This window comes from Thunnus maccoyii, chromosome 15 (assembly GCF_910596095.1).
Source record: "Thunnus maccoyii chromosome 15, fThuMac1.1, whole genome shotgun sequence".
NCBI classification, from domain to species: Eukaryota; Metazoa; Chordata; class Actinopteri; order Scombriformes; family Scombridae; genus Thunnus; species Thunnus maccoyii.
In genome coordinates, this window is record NC_056547.1 from 702,914 (window position 1) to 729,146 (window position 26,233).

The following is a 26,233-nucleotide window of genomic DNA, read 5'->3' on the forward strand; positions in this document are numbered from 1 at the left end:
GTCAACATATATTTTTTAGTTTATTGATGCAACAGCTGATTTATAATCAAGTTTTTTAAATATCAGTTTATTAATTGATTAAGATTTGCTGTTTATATTATGGAGTCCAGTTGGACAAATTAACTGTAAATTAAAAAAGATTACAGAATATATATCAGCTGTTGATTAATCATAACTACACAGTAATAATAAGCTTCACATTCAGTGGACGTTTGTAATTTGATTTTTTTTCAAAATGGATTTTCAATATTTTTATTTTATTATAAATATAATTATTTTATCATATTTGTTTTAAAATAAATAAATAAATAAAATATTTTAAAAAAAAGATGATTGAACATTTAAGTTGAGTTTTAATATTTTATTGTGAAAAACATATTTTTTGGAAAGTTAAATCTGAAAATATAAAAAGTTTTTCTTATATTTTGTGTATTTTTCATGCTGTCAGTGTTGTTGTTTTGTGGTTTGTTTGCATGTTTTGATGTTTTGATGTTTTAATGAACTGCTGAATGAACCAAAGACAAAGTTGATCATAAAGTCTAATATCTGAAAATATTCAGTAAAGTCATCAAATATGGATACAAGGTTTGACTGGATTACATATACTGGATATATTATTATTATTATTATTATTATTATTATTATTATTAACTCAGCGTGATTCTCTGTTTTGCTGTATCCATCACAAATGATGCACAATGGCACAGTAACGATAATCAATAAATAATCATCTGAACTGTCAATATACATCAACATATTAATACTGGTAAAAATAATAATAATAATAACAATAATAATAATAATAATAATAATAAACTGTATTTATATTGCATTTCTTAAAAACAAAGTTACAAAGTGCTTTACAAGACAAACAATGTTAAAAAATAATTAAAATCTGTTTAAAAGTTAAACAACGTTGGGAAGGAAATATAGAAGCAGAGGGAGCCACATATGAGTAAAATAAGTAAAATAAAACATCATAAAATAATTAAAATAATCAATTACACTCAATATATTAAATATATTATTATGTGTTTTGTGTAAACGGGAAGAATTTGGCTGATGAAAAAAATCAGAAGTTATAAAAACAGATGTTTGTACAATAAATGGTTTAGAAATGATTTTCTGTTTTGTCTTTGCTTTATAACAATATAATAATAATATGAAATAAATAAATAATCCAGCGTGAGTGAGTGTGAGAGCATGTCAGTGTGTACAAACATGAGGAGGTCAGTTAGTTAAACTCTGGCTCCCTCTAGTGCTCAACAGTGCATCATGTCGCACTGACATTAAAGGACCAAACAGCAGCTTTTCCATGTTTGAGGTACAAAGGATTCAGACTTCATTCAGCTGTTAGAAGATCTGCTGTCACCTGTTTGAAATATCTCGGTGTTTGTTTGAAGAAACTACGACTGAAGTTCAGGTTTTATTTTAAATATAAATCCTCTTTTTCTTCTTCTTCTTACATGAATGAACCAGCACAATGTCTTCATCTGTTCTTTATCACCGTGTATTAAAAGACGAGTTTATGGGAGTAGAACTGTAGCAGTTTATTATTTGTAAATGTGTGCATAGTCGTGTAACTGCACCTCAATCCGTGTGTCTGTAATCAGATTTGTAAATGTGTAAAAATAAATAAATAAATCTTTTTATGTGTGAATGTTCACAGACTGTAAATGAGTCATGTGTAAAGAGAGAGAGAGAGAGATAACTTCTCATTCATTCTCTCTCTCGTTTATGGACTTTGATGGTGAAAAACAATGAGAGCTGCATCCAACCAGCGTGCACACGTATGACACGGACCAGCACAGAATATCTAATCACTTCTCTAGTTTCACGTCTTTGCACCGTTTCTCCATCACCTCCAAACATAATCAATGATAGCGTAGCTGAACGCCTTCGGCCTGATCTATAGTTTACATTATAGTTAATATTCTCATATATCTAATCTGTCTATTAGGCTTTAACTAGAACGCTCTCTGTGTCCATGTCAGGTATGGTTGTCTATAGGCTACAATAATAATCATAATCTTTTATTTAGCTTATAAACTGTGAACCACAATCGTGAAAATAAAGGAAAATTCACAGTTACGGAGCCAGAAACTCCGAGAGGATTCACTGACGCAGCTGTAAGTTTCCATTCACGTTTATTCAGTCGGTCTGAGGTGTGACGGCAGCTGTGTGGAGCGATGATGAGGAGGCTGTAACCTTCCTCACATCAACACATCAAACTAACAGAAATAGTTTTTATATCTTAAGATTGTTTTACTGTTATCAGTATTATCCTTTTATCTTCTTCGGTTGTTATGGTTTATTGTTTTTTTTTATTGTTTTAATGTTTCCTATTTTTAAACATCTTTTTGTTGTTAATACTGAGCTGCAGGTACGAGACCCAGCTGGCAGACAGAGGAGACTCAGGTGGTTTCAAATAAAAGAGGGTTTTTATTTTACCCAAAAAATGCTAAAAAGGTACAAATGACCAAATATGTAAATAAAGTTCAGGGCCCATAGAAGAGGTCAAATAAACAGAACTTAACTCTACTAACAGACCTTTAACGAAGGGGAACAAATATACTGACTGACAGAATCCCCCCAACACGGGTTAACTCAACTAAACCAACTAAACCAAAAACACCCAACTAAACTTGAAATAAACAGTTCCTCCCTATGAGGCGGCAGGACTTGGTATGACCCACCTGGCCACTTCCTGTATTGAACCAGTCCATGTCCTGGTGCCCCGGACTGGCAGCAGCCCAACGCTGGTAACTCAAAAATGAAAATTAGAACAACTTAAACTAATGACTGTACAAAAAACCCAAATGTGCGCTACAAATAGAAACTAATGTTCTGCCAAACTGTAAAATAAATGAGTATGAAACAAAATCCAGTCTGTTATTCATTTGTATGTAATGTGAAATGTAATTAAATTAGCTAACTGAGGAAAAAATAAACTACAAATGTAAAAGAAACCAAAGTGTGAGTGCCAGCTGTGTGCGGCCATCACAGAGCAATATAAATAAAGTTTATTAGTATTATTATTATTATTATTATCTGCTAATATTCATCAGGAATAGATGGAAACAAACTTTCATTACAGTTTCTTTACATCATTTTCTGGGAATTCAGTTGAAATTTGAGCCATTTGGATGGAGACGTGACCACTGAAGTCTTTTCCTCAGTATTTGACGTGTTATAAGCTGATTCCAGTACTGTTTTCATACTGGACACAAAGATATAAGCCATCAGGATGTTTTTTGGATTAATTTAACAGTCTGTAATGATTTGGTAGCGTGAACGATAACGTGAATGCTAACGCTAGCTAATGCTAATTTGCGATCGTCATTTCCAGGTAAGTGCACAACGGCTGTGTTTGATGTGAGACGACACGACCCTTTCAACATTTGCACACTATGCCAGTAATATACAGTGAACACAGTGCACTAACAGAAGTACGTGATTTGAGACACAGCTTTAGTAAATCACTAGTTTGAAACTAATTAGTAATTACTTAGAATTTAAGGACTTAAAACACAAACGTAACGATGGATTTATGAGAAGCTGGTGCAACCAAACCCTGAGGAGCCTACTGATGTCAGCAGCTCTGGATATTTTCAGTATTGGCAGATTTAATGGTCTCAATCGATCAGAGAGAACAGCTTTGGTTTGTTCTTTTAGCTTGTTGTTGTCTTCAGCGCTGTAACATGAAGAGAAGGCCGGCGTTCTGTGCTGATATTATTAAAGTGTGAAAACACGTTGAGTGAATAAATATCTACCAGAGACGCTGCGTCGCTGCTCGCACTTCTAACTTCCCATCTACTGAACGTTGAGTTAACTGCAGCTGCATGCAGACATACACACACACATTTATATATACACACACACACACACATATATACATATATATACACACACACACACACACACACATATATACACGCACACATACACACACACACACACACACATATACACGCACACATACACACACACACACACACATATACACACACACATATACACGCACACATATATACATATATATACACACACACACACACACACACATATATACACGCACACATACACACACACACACACACACATATACACGCACACATACACACACACACACACACATATACACGCACACATACACACACACACACACATATACACACACACATATACACGCACACATATATACATATATATACACACACACACACACACACACATATATACACGCACACATACACACACACACACACACACATATACACGCACACACATAAACACGCACACACACACACATATACACGCACACATACACACACACACATATATACAGATATACACACACACATGCATGTTCCTCTTTTTCAGTCCGTATGTGTTTTAAAGTGTCAGCAGAAGTTGGATTACCAGCCACTCCTTTCATAAACGCTGCTAAATAAGATCATGTAGAAGTGATTTGAGCGTCATTCAGAGTCTGCAGTCAAACGTCTCATCGGCTGGTCGAACCGCAGAAGAGTCGGGTAAGTTCATGTCAGCTGTTTGCCATCAGAGTCCATCTGAAAATTTGCAGTTTTTTCTCTTTTCGTGTTGTCTCTCATCCAGACGCGGATCGAGGAGTTTTTAACTGGGTGGTAAAGGGATGTCTAGAGGTGGCGTGTTGTTAATGTGCACATAAAGCACGAGGAATGTTTTATATGCATTAATATTCTACTAATAATAGGCTAAAACATAAATTAATCGGCTACATGCAGACACATACCTGTTGATAGTCAGTCTACTATTTTGCAGAACCTTTATAGTCCAGTAGATTAATATTAACAATGACAAATAAATAAAACCCTTGAGCTCATTTACGAAAGTTAAGTCTATTAACTAGTCAAATGCTTTAAACAAACCACCAAAAATAAAATACATTATGCAAACTCTGGGCTCTGTCTTCCTCTAAATTAACTAAACATGACTAAATGAATAATCTGACTTATATAGTACACCATACATTATAGCATATGCTAATATAATAAGACAAATAGTCTGGATGTTTCTGGATAAAGAATAGAAAACAGGCTCTGACCATGTTTAACATAACACCAGTTTACACAGTTAGTGTGAATGTGATATTTGGATAAATCAACAATCTTCAGCTTCCTTTATTGTAATAAATGATGCTCTGACCTGTAAATAGACATGTGCAAGGATCTATAACAAGCCAACAAAGAGCTGATGAGGCCTTTTACCAAAAGGTAGACGACTCTGAAGTATAATAATAATAATAATAATAATAAGAAGAAGAAGCTGACTTCATGAAAGCTGTACATCTGCTATAATGAAATACGCTTGCAAGACAAGTGTGCTACAGATTATTGTTCAGATTAAATAAGAACAGCAAAAGTATTTATGATTATTATGATAAACCATGTATGTTATGATTTGTGGATGAGATGAAGGCCTCTGACTGATGCAGAACCAGCAGCATTTAATGTGGAAGTAACAAACATCTGATTAACAAGTACAGATATCTTCATATCACCAGCAGCTGTAATAATCATAATCCAGACTGTGAGAGGAAGTTGAGGACCAGAGAGTCTGACGGGGCCTCAGGCGTACAGAACACTTATTAAATAATCAGCAACAGACAAATGTAATAAACTCCTTAGTTACAATAAAAACGTAGTTTAATATTAAAGAAATAAGATAAATGAAATAAGATAAAAGGATTTTTCCCTTTTTTGTTGATAGAAATTTCACCAGTGATCCTGCGGAGATGAGAAATAGTTACTCGATGATACTGAGAGACGCCATTAGATGGGGCCCTTTAGGGGGGGTTTCCTAGAACTGGTTGTTGCTGCATTGGCACTGCGGTTAAGGGGGATTCCCATATTTTGAGACAGTGTGAGTCGGCCCTCGGGGGCCCCTCATTCCTCTGTCAATCAAACAGGCAGAGTGTCTCTGTAGGAACAAACATGCTGGCCAAACACCCGCCCCACAGCGAGGTGGAAGCCAATGACGTGGCGGGAGTTCTGGGGTGGCCAATCAGATTGTAGGGGTGACAGTGGCCACTGATGTCACTCACTACTAACTGGTTAGTAGCTGGCTTAACAAGGATCTTTATAAAGGGGGAACAAAGCTGTAAACTAAGTCCTGGACCAAAATGGGTCTTACCCGAGGTCTATACGAGCTGTAAAGTAAGAACTCTGCAAATTGGCCTGAGACAAATGGATGCCTCAAACAAACTAGTTCTTGAAACACTCTCCAACAATTTTGTGTCTTTTGTTCATCTTTGTAGTCTCCGTGCCAATGAATTGTACAGATGGAGACAACAAGGCCCTCAATCACACAGTCTCTTCTTCAAGACATTCATGGTGTCGCACTCAGTTGTTCCCATGAAAAGTGACAGAAATAGTTGTGTAAATTTCAAAGTTCAAACCCTGCTTACATTCTTACGTCCACAGACCTGACCAAACACGAGATAAATGGGTGTGATTGTCAGATTGTCCATTTCAGTAAGTTACAAAAATCAATGGCCACGGATGCTCTCATCCGTCAGGACTGAACTTCTCATGTGGGCTGCTGATGTTAAATAAATGTTAAAAGTCAAAACAAGAAGCAACGAGTTTTGTTCTTGTTATCAAGATGAATTTTGGCTTCTGATCAGATTTTATTCAGCAGCAGGAACCATAAAAGTATTGGATGGATGAGATTTGGTGCTGAAAATTTTATTACAGGTTGAGCTGCAATAACATTGATCCCTAAAACTTTTCATCTAGTGCCATCATTCAGTCAAATGTTTAATTTGTCCAATACTTTGGTTTTACATACCTGTAATTAGTGTTTAGTGCTAATTAGCAAATGTTAGCATGCTAACACTCTAAACTAAGAGGGTAAACATGATAAACATCAGCATGTTAGCATGTTGATGTTAGCATTTAGCTGTGCTGCTAACTGCTTGTATGCTTTTAATCTATGATCTAGATATAATAACTTTTAAACTATAACTAAAAAATATAATATATATTATATGTATATCATAAAATTTAAAAACTGAATAAAAAGTAAATTATTAACCTGGAAAATTCATCAGCTTTGTTTTAAAGCTACTTAATTTGATATCTGTTGTATTTACAGAAAGACACCAACACTGAGGAAATAATTATAATATAATTAATAATATCGTTACAGGAAGTCAACGCCGCTGTCGTCCTCCAGCAGATCCTGCAGATCATCATGCGACGCCGTCTCTGTTTCCTCTTCTTCCTTCTCTTTCTGCTGCCTCGTTTTAACCCCTCGCTGGCTTTCTCTCTGAAAAACTGCACTATCGAATATTCTGCAGACATCACTGATGTTTCGGTTACCTGCACAGATCGAGACCTCGCCGCCGTTCCTGATGACATCCCCAAAACCGCCGTATCTCTCGATCTCAGCTCCAATCAGATCCTGAGGATCAACCGGACTGATCTAAGCGGTTTATCAAAGCTTGTTTACTTACAGATGGTGTTAAACTCAATGTCGCACATTGATGACGGCGCTTTTGCAGACTTAGTGGAGTTAACAGACCTTGATATAAGTTATAATGACCTCACAAACCTGACAGACAACATGTTTCAGGGACTGACCAAATTAGTGAGTCTGTCTTTGAACCGAAATCAGATTGCATACATCTCTCCGCTGGCCTTTCAGACGCTGATAAACCTACAGAAAGTAGACCTGAACATAAATGAGCTACATCAAATTACTGATATTGTGTCTATTTTACAGCTGTCAAGCTTAAAAGAACTAGACATTGGGATAAACAGATTCACCACCTTTGATTCTGACGACCTGCATTTAAACATCTCAAACCTCACGACACTGCAGTTGAATTTGAATCCACTAAGAAAGTTCAGCATTACAAAAGACGTCTTTCCTCATCTTCAGTCTCTCGATTTGTCCAAATGCAGCATTGGCTTTGAGTGGAACGTACCGGACAAGACGTTTCTGAGGGGTTTGACTAGTTTGTATTTAAGTGGAACTGAAATAAGTTTTGAAACGTACAGCGCGATGCTTCAGAGCGCCGAGTCAGTGGAGTATCTCTGGCTCAGCTACACGACAGAATGGTTCGATAAAGGTCTGATAGACGTCGCCTGCCAGATTCCTGCTTTAACAAGTCTCGATTTGACTTTTAACGACATTCACGTTTTAAACGACACACTGCTTCAGCCTTGCTCCAAAATCACAGAGCTGGCTTTAGTTGGTAACGTCATGACCGACCTTTCCGAGAACTCGCTCAGACCTTTGAGTCGGCTCATGGAACTGCAGTTACACCATAACTTTCTACCACGAGTGCCGCTCGCCATCAGAGGCCTCTCCTCACTTGCAGTCCTATCTCTGAGTTCAAATGATATCGGAGAGCTCGGCTGCTCCGACTTCCTGAACTTGACGAGATTGATGCAGCTCTACCTCAGTAACAATCGCATCTCAAAACTCAGAGGATGTGTTTTTCGAGAGTTGAAGATTTTACAATTACTCTACCTTGAAGAAAATCCAATTTACAGTTTGGATGATACTTTCAAAGTCAGTTTGAGGAACTTGCGCATTTTGAATATGCACATGAATGATTTTAAGGGACTCGATGAAGGAGACTTTGGGAATCTGTCTTCCCTCCTGTCTTTGGATTTAGAGTCACAGTCAGAATGCAGGGTGGAAAACGGGACTTTTGAAGGTCTTGATCATCTCCAAACTCTTATCCTTGCACCGTACTCTCTCAGGACAGACATGTTCAGAGGAATGCCACACTTAAAGGATGTGACACTGTTCCTCCCCAATTTTTTGAACAGCTTGAGTCATCAAGTACATAATGAGCCACCTTTCTTAAATGTACCGTCTTTAAGGAAGCTTATAATCCAGAACAACAATAAATATGCCATGGTTATCTCACCAGACCTGCTCAGAGGTTTGGAATCTTTAGAGCACTTTGCAGCTGTAAATTTCTTCGCAGGGTCACCACACCAAGACACATTTACATTCACTCCTCGACTGACAGAACTTCAGATAACCGACAGTAACGTCTCACATCCAAAACCTGAACTGTTTCGGCCGATCCCGAACCTGAAGTCTCTCGATCTGTCCAAAAACAAGCTCAGATCTTTGGATTTTCTGGCTCAGGTCGACCTGCCGGCTCTCGGCTGGTTGAAACTGAGTGAGAATGAGTTGACGGTGATCAATGAAACGGTCTTCCAGTCTCTGCCTGCACTAACATATCTGGACCTGCTTGGTAACCCTTTCACCTGTGACTGCTCTAACATCGGCTTCATCCAATGGGTGAAGAGCAACAACCAGACACAAGTTCTTTACGCCTACCAGTATGCTTGTTCTTTTCCTCCAAGTTTTCAAGGAAACAAGCTGCTGGACTTTGACATCCAGTCCTGCTGGATGGACATTAACTTCTTCTGCTTCATTTCCAGCACTTGTCTGGTTGTGCTAACGCTCCTCACATCCTTCATCTACCACTTTCTGAGGTGGCAGCTAGTCTACAGCTTCTACCTCTTCCTGGCCTTCCTCTATGACAGCAGGAAGAGGAAGAAGGAATCTCGTCACTGCTACGACGCCTTCATCTCCTACAACGTTCATGATGAGGCCTGGGTTTACAGAGAGATGCTTCCAGTGCTGGAAGGAGAGCAGGGCTGGAGACTCTGTCTGCACCACAGAGACTTCCAACCAGGTCAACACCACATTACTCTCCTTTCACTCCTTCTCTCCTTGTGCTCTGGATCAAATCTTTCTTTCAGTTCTGCATCTTTCACTTCTTATTTCCCCCCTTCCTCCGGAACTATGAAAGCATGAGTGATTTTCTGTATATTTTTAAATACCTGCAGCCACAGTGAAAGTTTCATGTCCCTTTTTGATGGCCAGTAGTTTTTACAAGTTCACTGGTGCCCACCATGCTTAGTGCAGTGAAATGTGACTGATCACACAAACATCTCCAGATGCAGAAAGATGAGCTGTGTCCTGATTCATGGCCTGGATGCTTTGAAAGAACTCTGCCCATAAAGGTGTGTCCTTCAGAGGACTCAGTTGAACCTGCTCCTTCTGCCCAAATGAGATGATCTACTATCACAATCCACAACTAACAGTGCATTATGCAGTGTTTCACTCATAAAGGATTATTGGACACCGCAAATGATACACTGGCTGTGAAAGTTGGAGACTGCTTTTCTGCATTGTAGGGGGGGGGATTCAGAATGGAGATGTCATCTTCCTACATAACTGGGCAGCTACTTAGCTATATCTATGAAAAATAGTGACATAAAAATGGCCCCAAAAATGGCGACAAGTGAGAATTAGTTCTGGCAAAAAATGATGGAATGATTGTTAAGTGCTGATTCTCTGGGAAGAATGTGCTCAAACTCTAAAGCCCAACGTTAACAAAAGCCCTCGCCTTCTAGCACCTACTCAGCTTTATATCTTACCAGACAAGCTGCTAGTGATCAAAATTGAAGCATTATAACCTTAAACTGTATTAAAAACTCACTGTGTGACGACGTTTACCAGTTAGGTTGATAGTTTGACTGCTATCAAGGGTAAGATCAACAATATAACAACTCTCAAATTTTTCTTATGTCGTCAAGAAAAAGTTAACCTCTCTTTGCAACAGCTACCACAGCTCCTGTCACCTGAAAATGATGGTGGGTTGGATGTCACTCACTACTGACTGGTTAGTAGCTGGCTTAACAAGGATCTTGATAAAGGGGGAACAAAGCTGTAAACTAGGTCCTGGACCAAAATGGGTCTTACCCGAGGTCTATCCGAGCTGTAAAGTAAGAACTCTGCAAATTGGCCTGAGACAAATGGATGCCTCAAACAAACTAGTTCTTGAAACACTCTCCAACAATTTTGTGTCTTTTGTTCATCTTTGTAGTCTCCGTGCCATGAATTGTACAGATGGAGACAACAAGGCCCTCAATCACACAGTCTCTTCTTCAAGACATTCATGGTGTCGCACTCAGTTGTTCCCATGAAAAGTGACAGAAATAGTTGTGTAAATTTCAAAGTTCAAACCCTGCTTACATTCTTACGTCCACAGACCTGACCAAACACGAGATAAATGGGTGTGATTGTCAGATTGTCCATTTCAGAAAGTTACAAAAATCAAGAATTGTTGGACTGCCCTCCTTCCACATCAGGTTTCAGACTCTTAGAAGATTCAACAAGCACTTCATTCAAAGAGTTGGTAGCCTACAGTTAACAGAGCATCATGGAGTATTCCATGCTAATGCCACTAACTTTGTGTACAGTAGGAAGTAAGCACAGATATGAGATATCAGATATGAGAGGTTTGGAACACTTTTACCTGCTGTCTGATGTAGGGATGCACGATATTATCGACACGTCATCGGTATCAGCCGATAAAAGCTCTAAAATGAAATATCGGCATTGTCAAATTCTGCCGATTATGAGAGGCGGATATGTCGCCTTCTCCTCCACCGCCTGACTGTGCTTCCCTCGACAGACTGTGTCACCCTGACGGTCCTGGTCCTTCCTCCGCAGGCTTCACTTCAGACCCGCTGCTTCTTCCCACTTTAACCTGAATAACAAACCGGGGCTCGGTGCTCCGGTTGGATCCACATGGAGAGCCGGGATAACGTTAGCTGAGAGGCTAGCGGAGCGTTAGCCGCAGCATGGCCGGAGGGAAGCACAGCCAGCTTGGAAAGTGGGAAGAAGCAGCGGATCTGACGGGCAGCTGAGTGAAGTGGAGCCTGCGGAGGAAGGACCAGGACCTTTAGGGTGAAACAGTCCATTGAGAAACTGCTATGTTCGGCTGCACAGATAGGAAACACTTTGGCTGACAGGATGTATCACTCTGTTTGAAAAAAGAAAAACTTCTTTTTGGTTTATAACGGCGGTTTGCAACCAGCGTATTAGGAGCATTACCGCCACCTTCTGCTCCGGAGTGTGGACCAGAGATTAAATCCTACACATTAATCCTGTCTGTCTAATAAACTCAAAGAAAACTCTACTGCTGCTCCCACTTGGCAGGTTCAGCAATTGGCCATAATGAGTTGGAAATATCAGCATATCGGATATCGGCAAAAAAATCCAATATCGTGTATCCCTAGTCAGATGTGTTCAGCTCTAAAATCAGCAATATTACAAGTGACCAGTAGAAACAAGGTCAAAAGTCTGAGCTCTCTTGTCATTGGTCAGATGTGTCCGGGGTGGGAGTGAGAACATAAACACAGGAAGAAGGTCCTGAAAAAGTTCCTCTACTCAAATGCAACATACTTTGTTGTGCTAGTCCTCGATTCATTCTCCTGCTAGCTGCTAGTTACTGTTGATTCCACCTCCCAGCATGCCAGTCACTCCTGGCTACGGGAGCTGTTTAACTCAAACTTGCAGTCTTCCAGTCAGTCAGATCACGTTCCCACCACAAACAAACCACTCCAGAATCTGTTTGTGAGTGGACTGAGACCACTTCCTGTAAAGGGTCTGTGCTGTTGTTTTGGTGCGATTGTTCAGATCTGCCAAACCAAATCAACCAACCAGAGTCCCATTCAGACTAAGGGCGTTTTCAAACTCGTAATGTGTTTGTTCTGGTCTTGGTAAACTTGGTTCAGTTTCTTTTCACACAGAGAAAAATCCAAGCAAACCAAAGTGCATCATTACAAGCCAGGTGAGAACATTCAGATGTGTCAGATGTGTCGAAGTGTCCGATTCAACCGGTCCAAAAAACGCCGTCAACAAACTGAACTAAGTTTACTAACTCATCCACTGATTTGGACCAGAACAAACACACGAGAAGTTCTTCTGTCTTCTCTCAGTTCTGCACTCTTTAGTCGAAATGAGTCCATGTGTTTTACCTGCAGTGTGTCTAAACTGCGTCTCCACAGGTAAGCCCATCATAGAGAACATTACAGACGCCATCTACAGCAGCAGGAAGACCATCTGTGTGATCAGCCGGCGCTACCTGCAGAGCGAGTGGTGCTCCAGAGAGATCCAGATGGCCAGGTGGGGGCGCCACCTCTCTGTCCTCACATATAGCAGCACCTCCTGCTTTTATCTCACAGCCTCCAAACTGATTCAGTCCTCCGAATCGTCCTCATGGTTCGTCCTGTTTGTCGTTGCAGCTTCCGTCTGTTTGACGAGCAGAAGGACGTGTTGATCCTGCTGTTTCTGGAGGAGATCCCGGCCTATCAGCTGTCTCCGTACTACCGTATGAGGAAGCTGGTGAAGAGACGCACCTACCTGAGCTGGTCGCAGGCCGGCCAACACACGGGAGTCTTCTGGCAGAACGTACGGAGAGCTCTGGAGACGAGGGACGCTCCCACCGAGAACACCAACCTGCTGACTGCCGCCCTGGCTCCAGACCAGGCCTGTGGCTACGACTGAATGTCATGTCCTCTGTATTTGTTTTTGTGAATTTGGGGGTTTTAGTAACCCAGTGGAGGTTTCTACAATCAAAAACTTATGCACAGTAGTTTTTTAATAAGCTGATTCCTGTATTTCGAGATTCGATATGCTTACATTTGACTTCTTTTAAGCCAACAAATAAATACATAAATTATGTCAGAAACTCATTTCTAGCAGTGTGGAAATTGCCATTAAACTCTTTAGACCTTAATGTTGGGATATTTAAAAAAAAAGCTTAATATAGAGACTCACAGGTGTAGTTGGTAAACTAGTGTAGTTGATGAGCTAACCGCTAACACGCTAAAACAACAAAGAAACAACAGCTCTCCAAACTAGTACTAGTAATGTACCTTTACATAAGTAAAGGTACATTCTCAATAAATATGCAGAATGTCCCTCATATTCTTATATTACATGTTTTTAACTGATGCATTAACATTTATACGCAGCATTTTAATTTTGTAGCTGGTCATGGTTGGAGCTAATTTAAACGGTTTTATGTACTGTTGCATATGTATTGTTTTAAACTGTGTATATATTAATCTGCAAAGTATATAGCTGGTAAATTTAGGTGCCGAGTTTATGTAGTGAAGGATATTTGCCTCTAAAATGTAGTGAAATAGTCAAGTAAAGTGCGTAAAGTTCTACAGTAAATGAACATATAAGCACCACAACCAGGTCTTTTGTTGGATTGGAGAAATAGTTGCTGTCAACATTTTGATCATTGTTATAGATAATTGCTAATTGATATATTTAACTGCATGTAAACAGAGAATAAATACACATTAAATGTGATCCCATTCTTTTTTAAGAGAGGTGAGTTGTTGTTGTTGGGCTCTTTGTTTGTTTGTTTGTTTTTGTTTTTTAGTATTAGCACACACTAATGCTAATGCTAATGAAGACAGTCTCGCTATGCAGATTTGTACTTTCTACAGTAGCTACTGTTATCTTCTGTTCCAGCCCACCTAGATATTTCTTCAATATCAAGACGAACTTTTAGTTAAATGTTCCTTGTAAGGTGTTACGACTGACTCGCAGGGAGATACACATCAAACTGAGCAGTGACAAACTGAAATTTCTTAAAGTAAATTACCTGATAATTATGATGGGGTATGAAAGTCAGGATCAGTGGTTTATGAGAGTGCATGGATGCAGTGGCTGATGGGAGGCACATGTTGTTAGTGTTAAAACAAAAGAAAGCAACACAAAAGAAGCATCCTGAGCTTGGCGAGGGGTGAAGGGACCGACACACACTGGCCAGGTGTTCCCAAGGTGTTCCCTTAACAAAAGTGACCATTTTAAACCAAACCATCATCTTTAAACCTAACCAGACCTGAACCAGACCGCTGTCACATCATAAAACATCATTATTGTTTAACAGTGATGTGTGACGGTTTAATAAAACACAGACAGATGATGTCGTCCTGCAGATTACTGCCGATAGAGACGCCAGATTAGAAAACGCTGCTATGTGTCGTTCTGGAGTCACATGATCAAACCACAGATCTGGAGTTTAATGTGGAGGATTTGATGCAAATAAATGTGGTTGAATGAAAAGTAGACCTATATTTTGCTCTGAACTGTAGTGAAGTAGAAGTAGAAGTTGAAGTAGAAAATAATGTAATAAATAATATAATAATATATATAATAATATAATATGGAAATACTGAAGTAAAGTACAAATAACTCAAAACTGTACTGAGTAAATGTATATTCCACCGCTGTTTTTTTGGATGGCTCAGTATTAAAAGGCCAGTAGAAGTGAGTCCAATCAGTGTCCTTCCTGAATATTACATGTTGTTGAGAGATAATTGTCCAATGATTTGATTTAATACATTTGATTTCACTTTCCTGCATTCACTGTGAGTTGTGACATGAATGCAGCATTTGTACCTAACCTCTGTAAACTGCGTAGTGCAGGATATTACAGCAGTAATGAGGTCAGGCTGTGACTCAGTCCAGTTGTACTCTGGATCAAAGCAGTCCTGTGATGTATGCTGTTTGTGTGTGTCGTGGGCGACCAAGGCTGATTCAACATATCAGTAAATGATTGATGCACAAATCAGCGTCTGTGTCGTTATGAAATCCTACAAACACAGCAAACCCTGATATCCTCTCTGAACCGCTGGCAGTGAAACATTGCTTGCCCAACACCAGCCAGAAATATGGAAACTGGGACAAAAACACCCTTCTGTGTAAATAATGGAAAAACCCAGAAGCTTGCAGCGCTGCCACCAGCAGCTTTTATAAACGAGCAGCGGAACGAGGCTCAGTCTTCATTAGTTTGGGGTCCTGCTTGGTGTTTTCTTATTCCAGGTTTATTCTGAAGCTTTTTCGTCATCATGAATCTGTGGTTCAGCATTCATTTCCTGTTTGCAGGGTTGTATTTGAGCAGCTCAGCTCCAACACCTGAAGAGTGCCAACAATTGGTCAAGCCTTTGTCTCTGGACGACCACTCCGTGGTAAACCTTCCTGTGATTCCTGGCTTTGTACAAACGGGATTCAGGGACAGAAACATCTTTATTTCTGAGAGTGAGATGAGAACATAGATATCAATCTCATGTCTGTGTGTTCAGTACAGAGCTGGAGTCAGGAAATGGTTAGCCTAGCTTAGCATAATTAAGACTTGAAGCAGGTGGAAAAACACACCTACTAACACATCTAGTTCATTATTTAAAATCACTTGTTCAGCGTGTACAAAAACAGAAATGTACATTAAAATAGAGCTGCAACAATTCATCAATCGACAGAAAATTCAATTATTTCGACAACTGATTTAAAAAAAAGTTGTTTTTTTCTTGCAAAAATGCAAAAATTCTCTTATTCCAGCTTCTTAAATGTGAATATTTTCTGGTTTCTTTAGTCTCTATGACAGTAAACTGAATATCTTTGTGTTTATGACATTTGAGGACGTCATCTTGGACTTTTGGATATACTGATCCACATTTTTCACCATTTTATAGACCAAACAACTCATCAATTAATCAGGAAAATAATCGATAGATTAATCAATAATGAAAAAAATCGTTAGTTGCCGCTCTACAGTAAAAATGTTTTTTTATGGTAGGTGCTGGAACTATTTCTTGACGAACAACAGTTTATCCATCCGCACAGTATTTCTGATCAGGCTGCCTGACAACCTTTAGTCACTGCAGGACATTTTCTTCCATAAAATATAAAAGCAAATAGGTTTATTTATTATTTATTAATCACTCTGTAGACTATAGACACGTATGCTACCATTGCCATACAAGAGGTTTCCCTTAATAAAATAGTTAAACTTTTGCAAAAATATGATTAAACAATAAACTATATGACGTAAGAATAAGTAAACAAGACTAGACTCTCTATGTGTTATATGTGCATGTTTCAGCTGATGCCAGTATTCAGCTGCATTACTGACAGTTGTTTGCGTCTGTTGTCACTGACTGATTGAATGTTTGTGTGCAGATGCATGGCAGGCTGAACTTCATCTTGGGCTACACTGATAGTGAAGTATTTAACTCCATCCTGAAGGTGACTGAGAGCTCCTGGATGAAAATCACCCCGTCACCGGATGATGCTCACAAAGTTCTGATGTCTCAGGAGAACAAAATGTGAGTTGAAAACATTGTAACTACTGTAACTTAGACTCATATCTTAATTAAGGACAAATTATCTTCCTTAAAACACATTTAAAACCTGCTAAAGTTGATGACTTTGCCTTCTTCTGTCTGCTTTCATGCCTTTTTTTCTATATATAGTAAATGCTGCCACCAATACAGCATTTAAAAATACTCCAAATTCTACTATAAAAGTACATAAGTATTATGAGCTTGATGTAGTTAAAGTATTGCAGTAAAAGTACATAAGTATTATGAGCTTGATGTAGTTAAAGTATTGCAGTAAAAGTACATAAGTATTATGAGCTTGATGTAGTTAAAGTATTGCAGTAAAAGTAGTGGTTTGGTCCCTCTGACTGATATATTATTATATATGACATCATTAGATTATTAATAGTGAAGCATCAGTGTTAGAGCAGCATGTTACTGTTGTAGCTGCTGGAGGTGGAGCTAGTTTACACTACTTTATATACAGTTAGCTAGTTTAGTCCAGTGGTTCCCAACCTAGGGGTGGGGCCCCTCCAAAGGGTCAGCAGATAAATCTGAGGGGTGGTGAGATGATTAATGGGAGAGGAAAGAAGAAAAAACAAAGTTCTGATACACAAATCTGTTTTCAGTTTTTTGGACTTTTTCTCTAATCTTTGATTTTTGCTGAAATATTGGATCATTTGAACATTTATTGAAATGAAAGCATGTGAGAAGTTTAGAGGGAAAAATCACTATTTGGTGGAGCTGTTAACAACTCATAGACATGTGAAATGTGACCCCGACTACACACTGCTTTTTGTAAGACGTCAAAAGACAAAAAGGTTGGAAACCACTGGTTTCATCTTTAACAATGTGTTGTATTTTAAAAGCTTGTTATATTATCCATTGTGTCAAATCTTCATCTGAAAAGTAACTAAAGCTGTCAAATAAATGTAGTGGAGTAGAAAGTACAATATTTCCCTCTGAAATGTAGAAAGTAGCATCACATGGAAATACTCAAGTAAAGTACAAGTACTTGAGTAAATGTACTTAGTTACTTTCCACCACTGATTATAACATCCAGGTCCACTTTTATGCAGATAATACACTGTTATATCTTTCTGTCTGTGTAAAGTTAAACACTTGATGCTTCATTTTGCTGCTTGTTGTTTGTTGGGATGTTTGTTCCAGACATTTTTCTGGAGTCAGAATCAGTCTGTCAGAATATGAACTCACCTCTTTCTTTGTCTTTTTTTCTCAGGAATGGAACCTGCATTGGCTCAGAAGTCAACGTGACCATCAAAGGCGACACTGCAGTTGGAAAAGGTGAGTTATCTGATCTGACACGAAACTACAGATTCTACATGTTTGTTAGAGACGCCAGCGGGGAAGTCGAGTATCTGACGTATCTAATAAAAGCTGCAGATTCATCACACATGTCATCCAACTGCCTTTAGATGCCTACATGTTTTGTAACAAAGTCAAAACTTGAAATATTTTTTAATCCAGATGGTTTGAAGGAATTTTGAAAATTGTTGGCTAATCTCTTCAGTGCCGTTACATTCAGTGACCTGAATGTACGCTGATACACAAGATGCACAAACTGGAGCTAATTCAAGTACAGAAAGCATCTGTTATCACATCTAAATATGCTGCAAACATGTATTTATGCTATAAAACACAAAAAAGTAAATTAGATGTTTCACTTCTGAAACGTTTCCTGTGGAGTTCATTTATACACAAGCTAATCACTCATACCTACAGAGTATTGATGACTGATTTAGTGTGACTATCCTGCTGTTAGGAGACTGTCCTCCCAAGAACAACTGGCCATAATGTCCGTTGCCCAAAAAAGACATACAGTAATGTTTGAGTCAATCAATCAATCAATCAATTTTTATTTATATAGCGCCAAATCAGAACAAAAGTCATCTCAGGGCACTTTTCACATAGAGCAGGTCAAGACCGAACTCTTTAATTTACAGAGAGCCAACATTCCCCCCATGAGCAGCAGCAGGAAAAACTCCCCTTTAACGGGTAGAAACCTCAAGCAGAACCCGGATCTTGGTGGGTGGCCATCTGCTTTGACTGGTTGGGTTGAGAGAGGGGGGGGGGGCAGAAGAACAACAATCATAACAATAACAATAAGTAGCAATAGCCGGGGACGGACACCAACAGGACTGCGAAGGACCGTGAAGGCTCGGCCTGCAGCCCAGGGTTTCCTGCAAGATGAGAAAGCACAAAAAACTCCGGGGAAGAAGCCGAGTTAGTAACATGCATTGATGTTACATGAATACATGCAGATAAGTGACAGCTGCCATCTAGCGGTTGCAGTAACTGAGGTGGAGCAGATGACGTTTATATATGTGGACAGATTTCAGTATTCAGAGAAGGAGGGAGGATGGGGGCCTTAACTACCATCATCCCCTAACCTTTAACCCCGTGGTTATTATTGTTACCATGATGATGAAGGTGGTCTAACTTTAAGGAAGTAGTAACTTTAACCCACCACATGTTTCTCTAATCTTAACAAAGTGATCATTTGAACCCAAACCAAATAACGTATTTGGATTCGGGTCCATCTCTAGTTCGCAGAGTTGCTTGTTAGTTTGTTGGTGTATCAAACATACAGCTGACATCGATGTAAACAATTTCCCTGCTTGATGTTTGTTTCTCATTTTGAGGCTAATGAACAGATGAACCTACACTAAATGTTTGATAGAACCTGCTCATTCTAATACAGTATCTTGATGAAACTGGGAATTAAACTGTTGTTGTTTCTGTCCTCAGTGGCCAACGTCACCTCATCCTTCCATGTGCTGGAGAGCTGCTCTGACTGTCTGGTCCTCAGCATCAACAGCACATCCAGAGACTTCAGCAGGGTTCTAGACACAATGAAACTCAACATCCCTGCTAAAGAGGAGATCGTCGCCCGTGCCTTTTATCTGTTTTGTAAGAAGGAACAAGAGAAGAAGAGAAAATCATGTGTCTGAATCTGAAATATTTGTTCATCTTTTGTTTTTGTTGTTTTTCCAGCCAGAGAGTCGACCGTGAAGGACTCAGACCTGGAACATGCCAAGAAGCAGGCGAGCTGCCTCGGCTTCACCAAAGAACCGGACTTCCACTACGACTCCAAGAAAGGTGATTCACCTGTAAACCTCATGAAATCTGTGATGTCAGACAGAACTGGTGTCTTTATCTGTGTCTTTCTTTCCACAGAGTTCTGCACTGAAGGCGAGGGCACCCGGCTAACATTCACATAAAGTAAAAAAAGAAATTGTTTCAAATTGAAATTGAGGAAGTAAAGACATAAAAAGTGAAACATCAAACATGTGGTCTGTGTTTCTTTATTAAGGATTTCTTTATCTAATAAAATGTTATAACAGGTAGACAGTCCGCAGGTGTCATTAACTCCTCTAGATGACCCCTTTCTTTCTTGTGGTTTTGCTGTAAACAGGACAAGTTTACACAAATATGGAATCTCCAAATATCCTTTTTTGGAAATCCTTCTGGACCTTTTCATGAAAAAAAATCAGTGCAGAAGTGTCAAACTGTGTGTTATCTTCTTTAAATGTGAGCCCACAGCCCCATACTACCCTCCTCCTTTACAGACAAACACAGGCAGTTATTTACACTGAAAACAACATTTATGTGGACAGTATTTTCATTTTTTACTGATTTCAAACACCCTCTGCTCTGTTTCTGTATTGCAACATCAGATATACTTTGCCTTCTCATTTCAAGCCCTTATCAAACGGTGGTACTTTTCAGCCTCAGAAGACGAGATTTTGAAAAGGATATTGAAGGCTATGAATCCGTTCCTAGCATGTCAGCTCCGTGGTTGGATTACCTCCATAGACAAGATGATCCGCATTGGGAGTCAAATAGAGGGAGATTATGAGAACAGGAAAAGGTACAGGAGGACTCTTAATGAACCCTACAAAACGACTGGTCCAACAGAAAAAAAAAGGCTGTAAAAGGAACGGAAACTGTGTTTTGCTGGCATTGTCATAATGACCATGCACCAGGTTCCTGCCTTAGTTTCATGCCTCCCCGGGTAGCTCGAAATATCGACAACAAAAATCAGAGCCAAAACAGACAGTCCAGGAAAAAAGGTTCCATGGCTACCGTTTCTAGTCAGCCTGGACCCAAGACCTGCCAGAGGCAAAAGTCTACGGGTGTGGTGGGGTCGTCTTCATCTTCCACGCCCACTAGCCTGAAACAATTAGTGGTGCCTATCACAGTGCGCAAACGTCATGGGAAAGCACTTGTGGACACTGGCGAGTGAGTGGTCTCCTGGTTAATGTCCAGGCTCAGGTGTACTTTGGGGTGTTTTCCTGTACACTTCCTCGCCACCTAAGTTGCCGCTTGTGTCTGCCTTCAATGATCTGTGTGACATAGCTTGTTTACCGGAAGGGGATGACTTACGCAGCCTGCTCCAAACTGCTGTTGCAGACAGTGGTTTGATAGGAAGGGAGGTTGAGAGATTGCATCAACTCTTGCTCAGCAATCCCCGGGTCTGCACCACCATTTTAGGTCACACCTCGGTGCTGAAACATAAAATCAAATTAAAAGATGACGTGGTGGTTACTCAGCGCCCCTATCGATTGCCCCTGCAAAAGAGGAAGATTGTTAAGGAGCAAATACAGGAGATGCTCCAACAGGGCATCATTGTGCCTTCCCATTCACGCTGGGCATCCCTGATCGTATTGGCGCCTAAAAAGATCATGGGGCTCCACCCCGATTTTGTGTTGACTTCTGTCGTGTTAATGAACATAGTGAGGGAGATGCTTGCAGACCGTTTCTGAGATACTGGAATCTCTGGCAGGTTCATCTGTGTTTACCACCTTCAATCTCATCAGTAGTTATTGGCAAGTGGAAATGGACCCAGACAGCAAGCCTCTAACTGCCTTTGTCACATGTTTTGGGTTGTTCCATTTTCGGGTTATGCCTTTCGGTTTGAAGGGAGCTCCAGCTACCTTCCAAAGACTCATGACTCGGGTGCTCAGGAGCTGCCTGGGAGACTGCTGCATGGTGTACTTGAATGACATAATCTATTGTAAAGATGTCCAGACTCACCTTTACGACATCCGACTGGTGTTTGATTGTCTCCAACAGGCCGGTCTTACACTCAAGCTGAAGAAATGCCGCTTCTGTTGCCCCAAGCTTAAATTCCTGGGTCATGTAGTGAGCAAGGAGGGAGTGCAAGCAGATCCAGCAAAGATGGAAGCACTTCACGACTACCCTGTGCCGAGAAAGCTTAAGGAAGTTCAAAGGTTTCTGGGTCCTGCTGGATGGTACCATCATTACATTCCTAACTTTTCAATGATTTCAGAGCCTCTTAATGCACTGAAAAGGAAACCAGCCAGGTTCCTGGCCTGTTTTCTGGCTTCTTATCAAACAGCTGTGTTCAAGGGGAATTAGTACTGCAACAGCAGATATTGTAGTGGAAAAACAACAGTCACATTGTCTGTCTGTGAACATTTCACTCATACGTTCAGTATCAACACTTTTACAACTTTTCCACTCCACTATTTTAGAGCAAATACTAAAATGACATACCCAAATTAAAATGTCTGTAGCTCCTGAACCAGTCATTATCTGCATTAATAAGGTCTTTCCTCTCTCTTGAGTAAGTTTGAGAAACACTCAAGGTGACACTGAAACAGAGAAGAGGATCTTTGAAGTCAGTAAAAAAAAAAGTGTCCACCTAAAAATTTAAAAATGTTGTGTTCAGTCTTAATAACTGCCTGTGGTTTTATTTGTAAAGTTCAATGGCAGTATGGGAAAGTAAACTAAACAGCAGTGAATACCTGCCTCACATTTGAAGACGATAGCAGACAGTCTACAGTGTTTTATCATGAAGATTTCCAAAGACATTCAGAGACTCACAAAACACCAGATCCTCCTGGTTACAACAAAACCACAAGAAAGGGAGAGAGGACCGGATGGAGGACACTGGTGTCCTACTGGACTTAACGAAGTTAACAACATTTTCTCTCAATATCTTCTCATGTTGAGAGAAAAAATAATTCAGCAGCGTTATGTTTCTTAATGTTTTGGCTGTTACAGTTTAGAGGAACGAGTGAATTTATGAATCTAGGAGGCAGAGTTAATGCATCACCTCGAGTGTTTCTGACACTGTGGTTCAGAAGCTGCAGCTGTTTTAATTTGCATCTGTCAGTTTAGTTTTTGCTCCAAAACATGGCTGGAGTGGAAGAGGTTGCAGTAATTTGTGTCATTCCAGCTACAAGAAATACAGCTGAAATGTTACGTTATTTGATTTCTTGACAAACAGAAGACTTTAAAAGCACAGAGCCATCATCCTGGTGTTTATCAGTACATGTCAAAGTGTGTGTGTGTGCACATTGGTTTGTAGAACCAGCAGTTATTCTGAAAAACACCCAGATAGTCATCCAGCAGTTCTCTTTTTTAACTGGAAAGTTCATTTTACACAGATGTTCGTTGTTTTTTGATCCATCATAATACAAAATAGTTTCTGATAGTTTAAACCTCCACTAACTGATGTTTTGTCCACTAGTAACTATTTCCACATCCAGCAGTTACGGAGCAAGATTATCATTCATGTGGAGTCGTGTTTCTGTCCACCTGGTGAATGTGAGTCCAATATTCTCTCTATTTTAGCTCTGTTTGTTTGAGGGAAATATCTGGCTCTTTAGCTGCTAAATGCTCCACTATGTTCACCAGCTAGTCTACAGCTAACTGTGTCTGTTTGCCGTTTGGTGCTGAGCAGGTAGTGTACAGCGGCTTTTTACAGCTTTTACTCTGAAAAACGACGCTATGAGACGCTGAGAGTGAACCAGAACAGTAAAGTTGCAGCCGGACAGATAAACAATGAGCTGAAACTCACTATAAAGCTCCGTAAAGCCGAGAGGAGCTGCAGAGTCTCTGATGATTCTCTGTAGGTTCATCACCAACACGTCACACACTGTTATAGATCAGACTGTGGAGGAAGGAAATATATGTTATAGATGCTTTAAGGTAGAATTATGTACAAACTTAGCCTGAACCAAAGTCATGGAAGACATTTGACATGTGACCGTAGGAAAAGCACAGTTGTAAATCATGCTTGATGTAGTTACAGTTTAGGTGATGGTTCTTTAAACACTTTGTTTTTCCTGCTGAGAGCTGCAGAGTTCAATAACCCGCAGAGCACACACACACTTTGGACCGAAGAGGGGCCATTGAGCGGCCGGCAAAGGGCAGTCGAGTGGCCGGCGAGGGGCCAACGAGGGGCCGGCGAGGGGCGGCTGAGGGGGCCGGTGAGGGGCGGCTGAGGGGCTGGCGGGAGCCCGGGGCCGCTATAAACTAACCTGCGTCCCTCCTCGGCTCTGCTGTCCAGACGGAGCTTAGAGCAGGGTGTGTTTGTTTTTCCTTCCTGAGCAGGATGAGCATTGTGAAGCGAGTGGTGCTGCTGCTGCTGCTGCTGGCGGCGCTCTGCACCGACGCAGCACCGACCACCGAGGAATGTGACAGTGTGAAGAAAACGCTAACAAAGGACCTGAGCACCGTGAGTCTGCACCCTCCGCTGACCTCTGACCTCGTTTCTTTTACTTGTCCGATGTTGATTTAGAAACTGTTTGTTGTGTCTCATCACACAAATTAAGTTTATATTTAATCATTTGTTTTGCCAATTATGTTTTGTAGATTTCTTGATTTACAAAGAGTCGTGTAAGAGATTTGATGTCATCTATGAGAGGGACAGCTTTTGGTCATTAGTTTGATGTAGATGTAACTGTACTAATATGTGTTTCACTTGATATGATAAGCTCTAATGTGCTTTTTCTTCTTTGAGGGTGAATATATAATCTTACAAGTTTTCCAGTGTGTCTTAAACCAACGTTCAGGAGTTCAAATGACCATTAAAGCTGTGTTTCTTGCTGTAATCATTCCTCCTGTTCATACTGACCATTAGAAGATCCCTTCATAATGACCTTACAATGGAAGTGATGGAGGACAAAATCCACAGTCTGAAGCTAATATGAAGCTTCAGCGTCCAAATGAGTCAAATCAAGTAGATATCTTTCAACGTTACAGTCTTTTTAGTGCCAAAGTTCCTCTTTTTGTTACTATACTTCCACCTGCAGCTCAACAGGGAAACACTGTCCGAGGAAACACAAAGAGGGAATTTGATGCTAAAAAGACTGTAAATGTGTCAGATATCCACTTGATATGACTAACTCAGACTGCTGAAGCTGAATAGAAGCTTCACACAGACTTTAAATGACTGTGTGGACACATATCACACACTAAACATCAGCAGAAGCTGTGACCCCGTCTGACTCTGACCTGGTTCTCTCCTCCTGCAGGTTATCGGGGACTGGGTTCTGGTGTGGGCGGTCACAGACGATCCGATAGGTTCAGGCCTGCTGGGAAGCCTCTCCAGCTCCCACGTGGAGATGAGACTCCTCCCTGACAACAAAAGCATTGTGTACAGCGAGAGGAACCTGTTCCAGTGAGATCATTTAAATAATCCTTCAGGTTTGATTCATTAGTCTGACACACAGCTGTTAGTTGTGGCCTGAACCTGGGCCTGTAGTCTGAGTGGACAAAAGTATGTGCAACATGGCTCCACATGGTGAGGAACTGCCTGAAGTAAGAAACCAGATTGTGAGACTTCATAACAACAGAGAAGGTAGACGATCATCAGCAAGCTGCTGAACAGAAGCCAAACAGCTTCAGCGGTGGTTAGCAGGTACAGGAGGAGCCGTACTACCGATAACAGAAGGTGCAGCGGCCGTCCTCGAAAAATGACGACACACACAATTTGGTCTTTATGAAGCTTTGCATTGAAAAACAAACAGGGAAGTGCTTCTGTTTTGGCACAAGGATTATCTGTGAAGCTGGTGTTTCACTGACTGCTCACACAGTGTGAAGGACACTGCAGGAAGTCAACCTCTACAGACAACGTCTGCTCACAAAACAGCACAAACTTGAGATTGTATTCATTTTATTTATATAGCGCAACATCACAACAAAAGTCATCTCAGGGCACTTTTCACAGGCCTTTATGTCGTTAAGGCATGCTTGGAGTTTAGTTAACTGATTGATTTCATCAGGCTTCATTGATAAATATAATTGGGTATCATCTGCATAGCAGTGAACATTTATGGAGTGTTTCCTAATAATATTACCTAAAGGAAGCCTATACAAGGTGAATAGAATTGGTCCAAGAACAGAACCCTGTGGAACTCTGTATCTAACTTTTGCCGTCACGGAGGATTCATCATTAACATGTACAAACTGAA

The 26,233-nt window shown here is 40.2% G+C and overlaps 3 protein-coding genes across 8 annotated transcripts in view; all 3 read left to right on the forward strand.

Moving 5' to 3' along the window:
• Positions 1 to 4,353: 4,353 nt before the first annotated feature.
• Positions 4,354 to 15,857, forward strand: LOC121913687 (toll-like receptor 13). 2 transcript variants are annotated; one of them, XM_042436438.1, is made up of 5 exons: positions 4,354 to 4,535; positions 7,192 to 9,709; positions 12,876 to 12,993; positions 13,113 to 13,356; positions 15,775 to 15,857. In XM_042436438.1, exons 2-5 carry the CDS (start codon positions 7,237 to 7,239, stop codon positions 15,784 to 15,786), a joined length of 2,847 nt encoding a protein of 948 aa, XP_042292372.1. In that variant the 5' UTR covers positions 4,354 to 4,535; positions 7,192 to 7,236; the 3' UTR covers positions 15,787 to 15,857. The 2 variants fall into 2 exon arrangements, with proteins under 2 accessions (XP_042292372.1, XP_042292371.1); XM_042436437.1 differs by lacking the exon at positions 15,775 to 15,857 and having other exon boundaries at positions 13,113 to 14,756.
• LOC121913688 lies at positions 15,059 to 20,293 on the forward strand. Of its 3 annotated transcripts, none has more exons than XM_042436439.1 (6): positions 15,059 to 15,857; positions 16,846 to 16,991; positions 18,226 to 18,290; positions 19,755 to 19,916; positions 20,001 to 20,105; positions 20,184 to 20,293. In XM_042436439.1, exons 1-6 carry the CDS (start codon positions 15,738 to 15,740, stop codon positions 20,225 to 20,227), a joined length of 642 nt encoding a protein of 213 aa, XP_042292373.1. In that variant the 5' UTR covers positions 15,059 to 15,737; the 3' UTR covers positions 20,228 to 20,293. The 3 variants fall into 3 exon arrangements, with proteins under 3 accessions (XP_042292373.1, XP_042292374.1, XP_042292375.1); XM_042436440.1 differs by having other exon boundaries at positions 15,824 to 15,927; XM_042436441.1 differs by lacking the exon at positions 15,059 to 15,857 and adding an exon at positions 16,544 to 16,584.
• Positions 20,294 to 21,371: 1,078 nt separating this feature from the next.
• Positions 21,372 to 26,233, forward strand: part of LOC121913291 (saxitoxin and tetrodotoxin-binding protein 1-like) — a 9,053-nt gene continuing 4,191 nt past the window's right edge. For 2 of the 3 annotated variants that reach the window (XM_042435969.1, XM_042435971.1), the window contains exons 1-3: positions 21,914 to 22,261; positions 24,372 to 24,495; positions 25,295 to 25,440. In XM_042435969.1, the coding sequence (XP_042291903.1) occupies positions 21,957 to 22,261; positions 24,372 to 24,495; positions 25,295 to 25,440 (575 nt within the window). In that variant the 5' untranslated portion in view covers positions 21,914 to 21,956. Of the gene's footprint in view, positions 22,262 to 24,371; positions 24,496 to 25,294; positions 25,441 to 26,233 lie in introns of all 3 variants that reach the window. The other variant, XM_042435970.1, reaches the window with a different exon arrangement.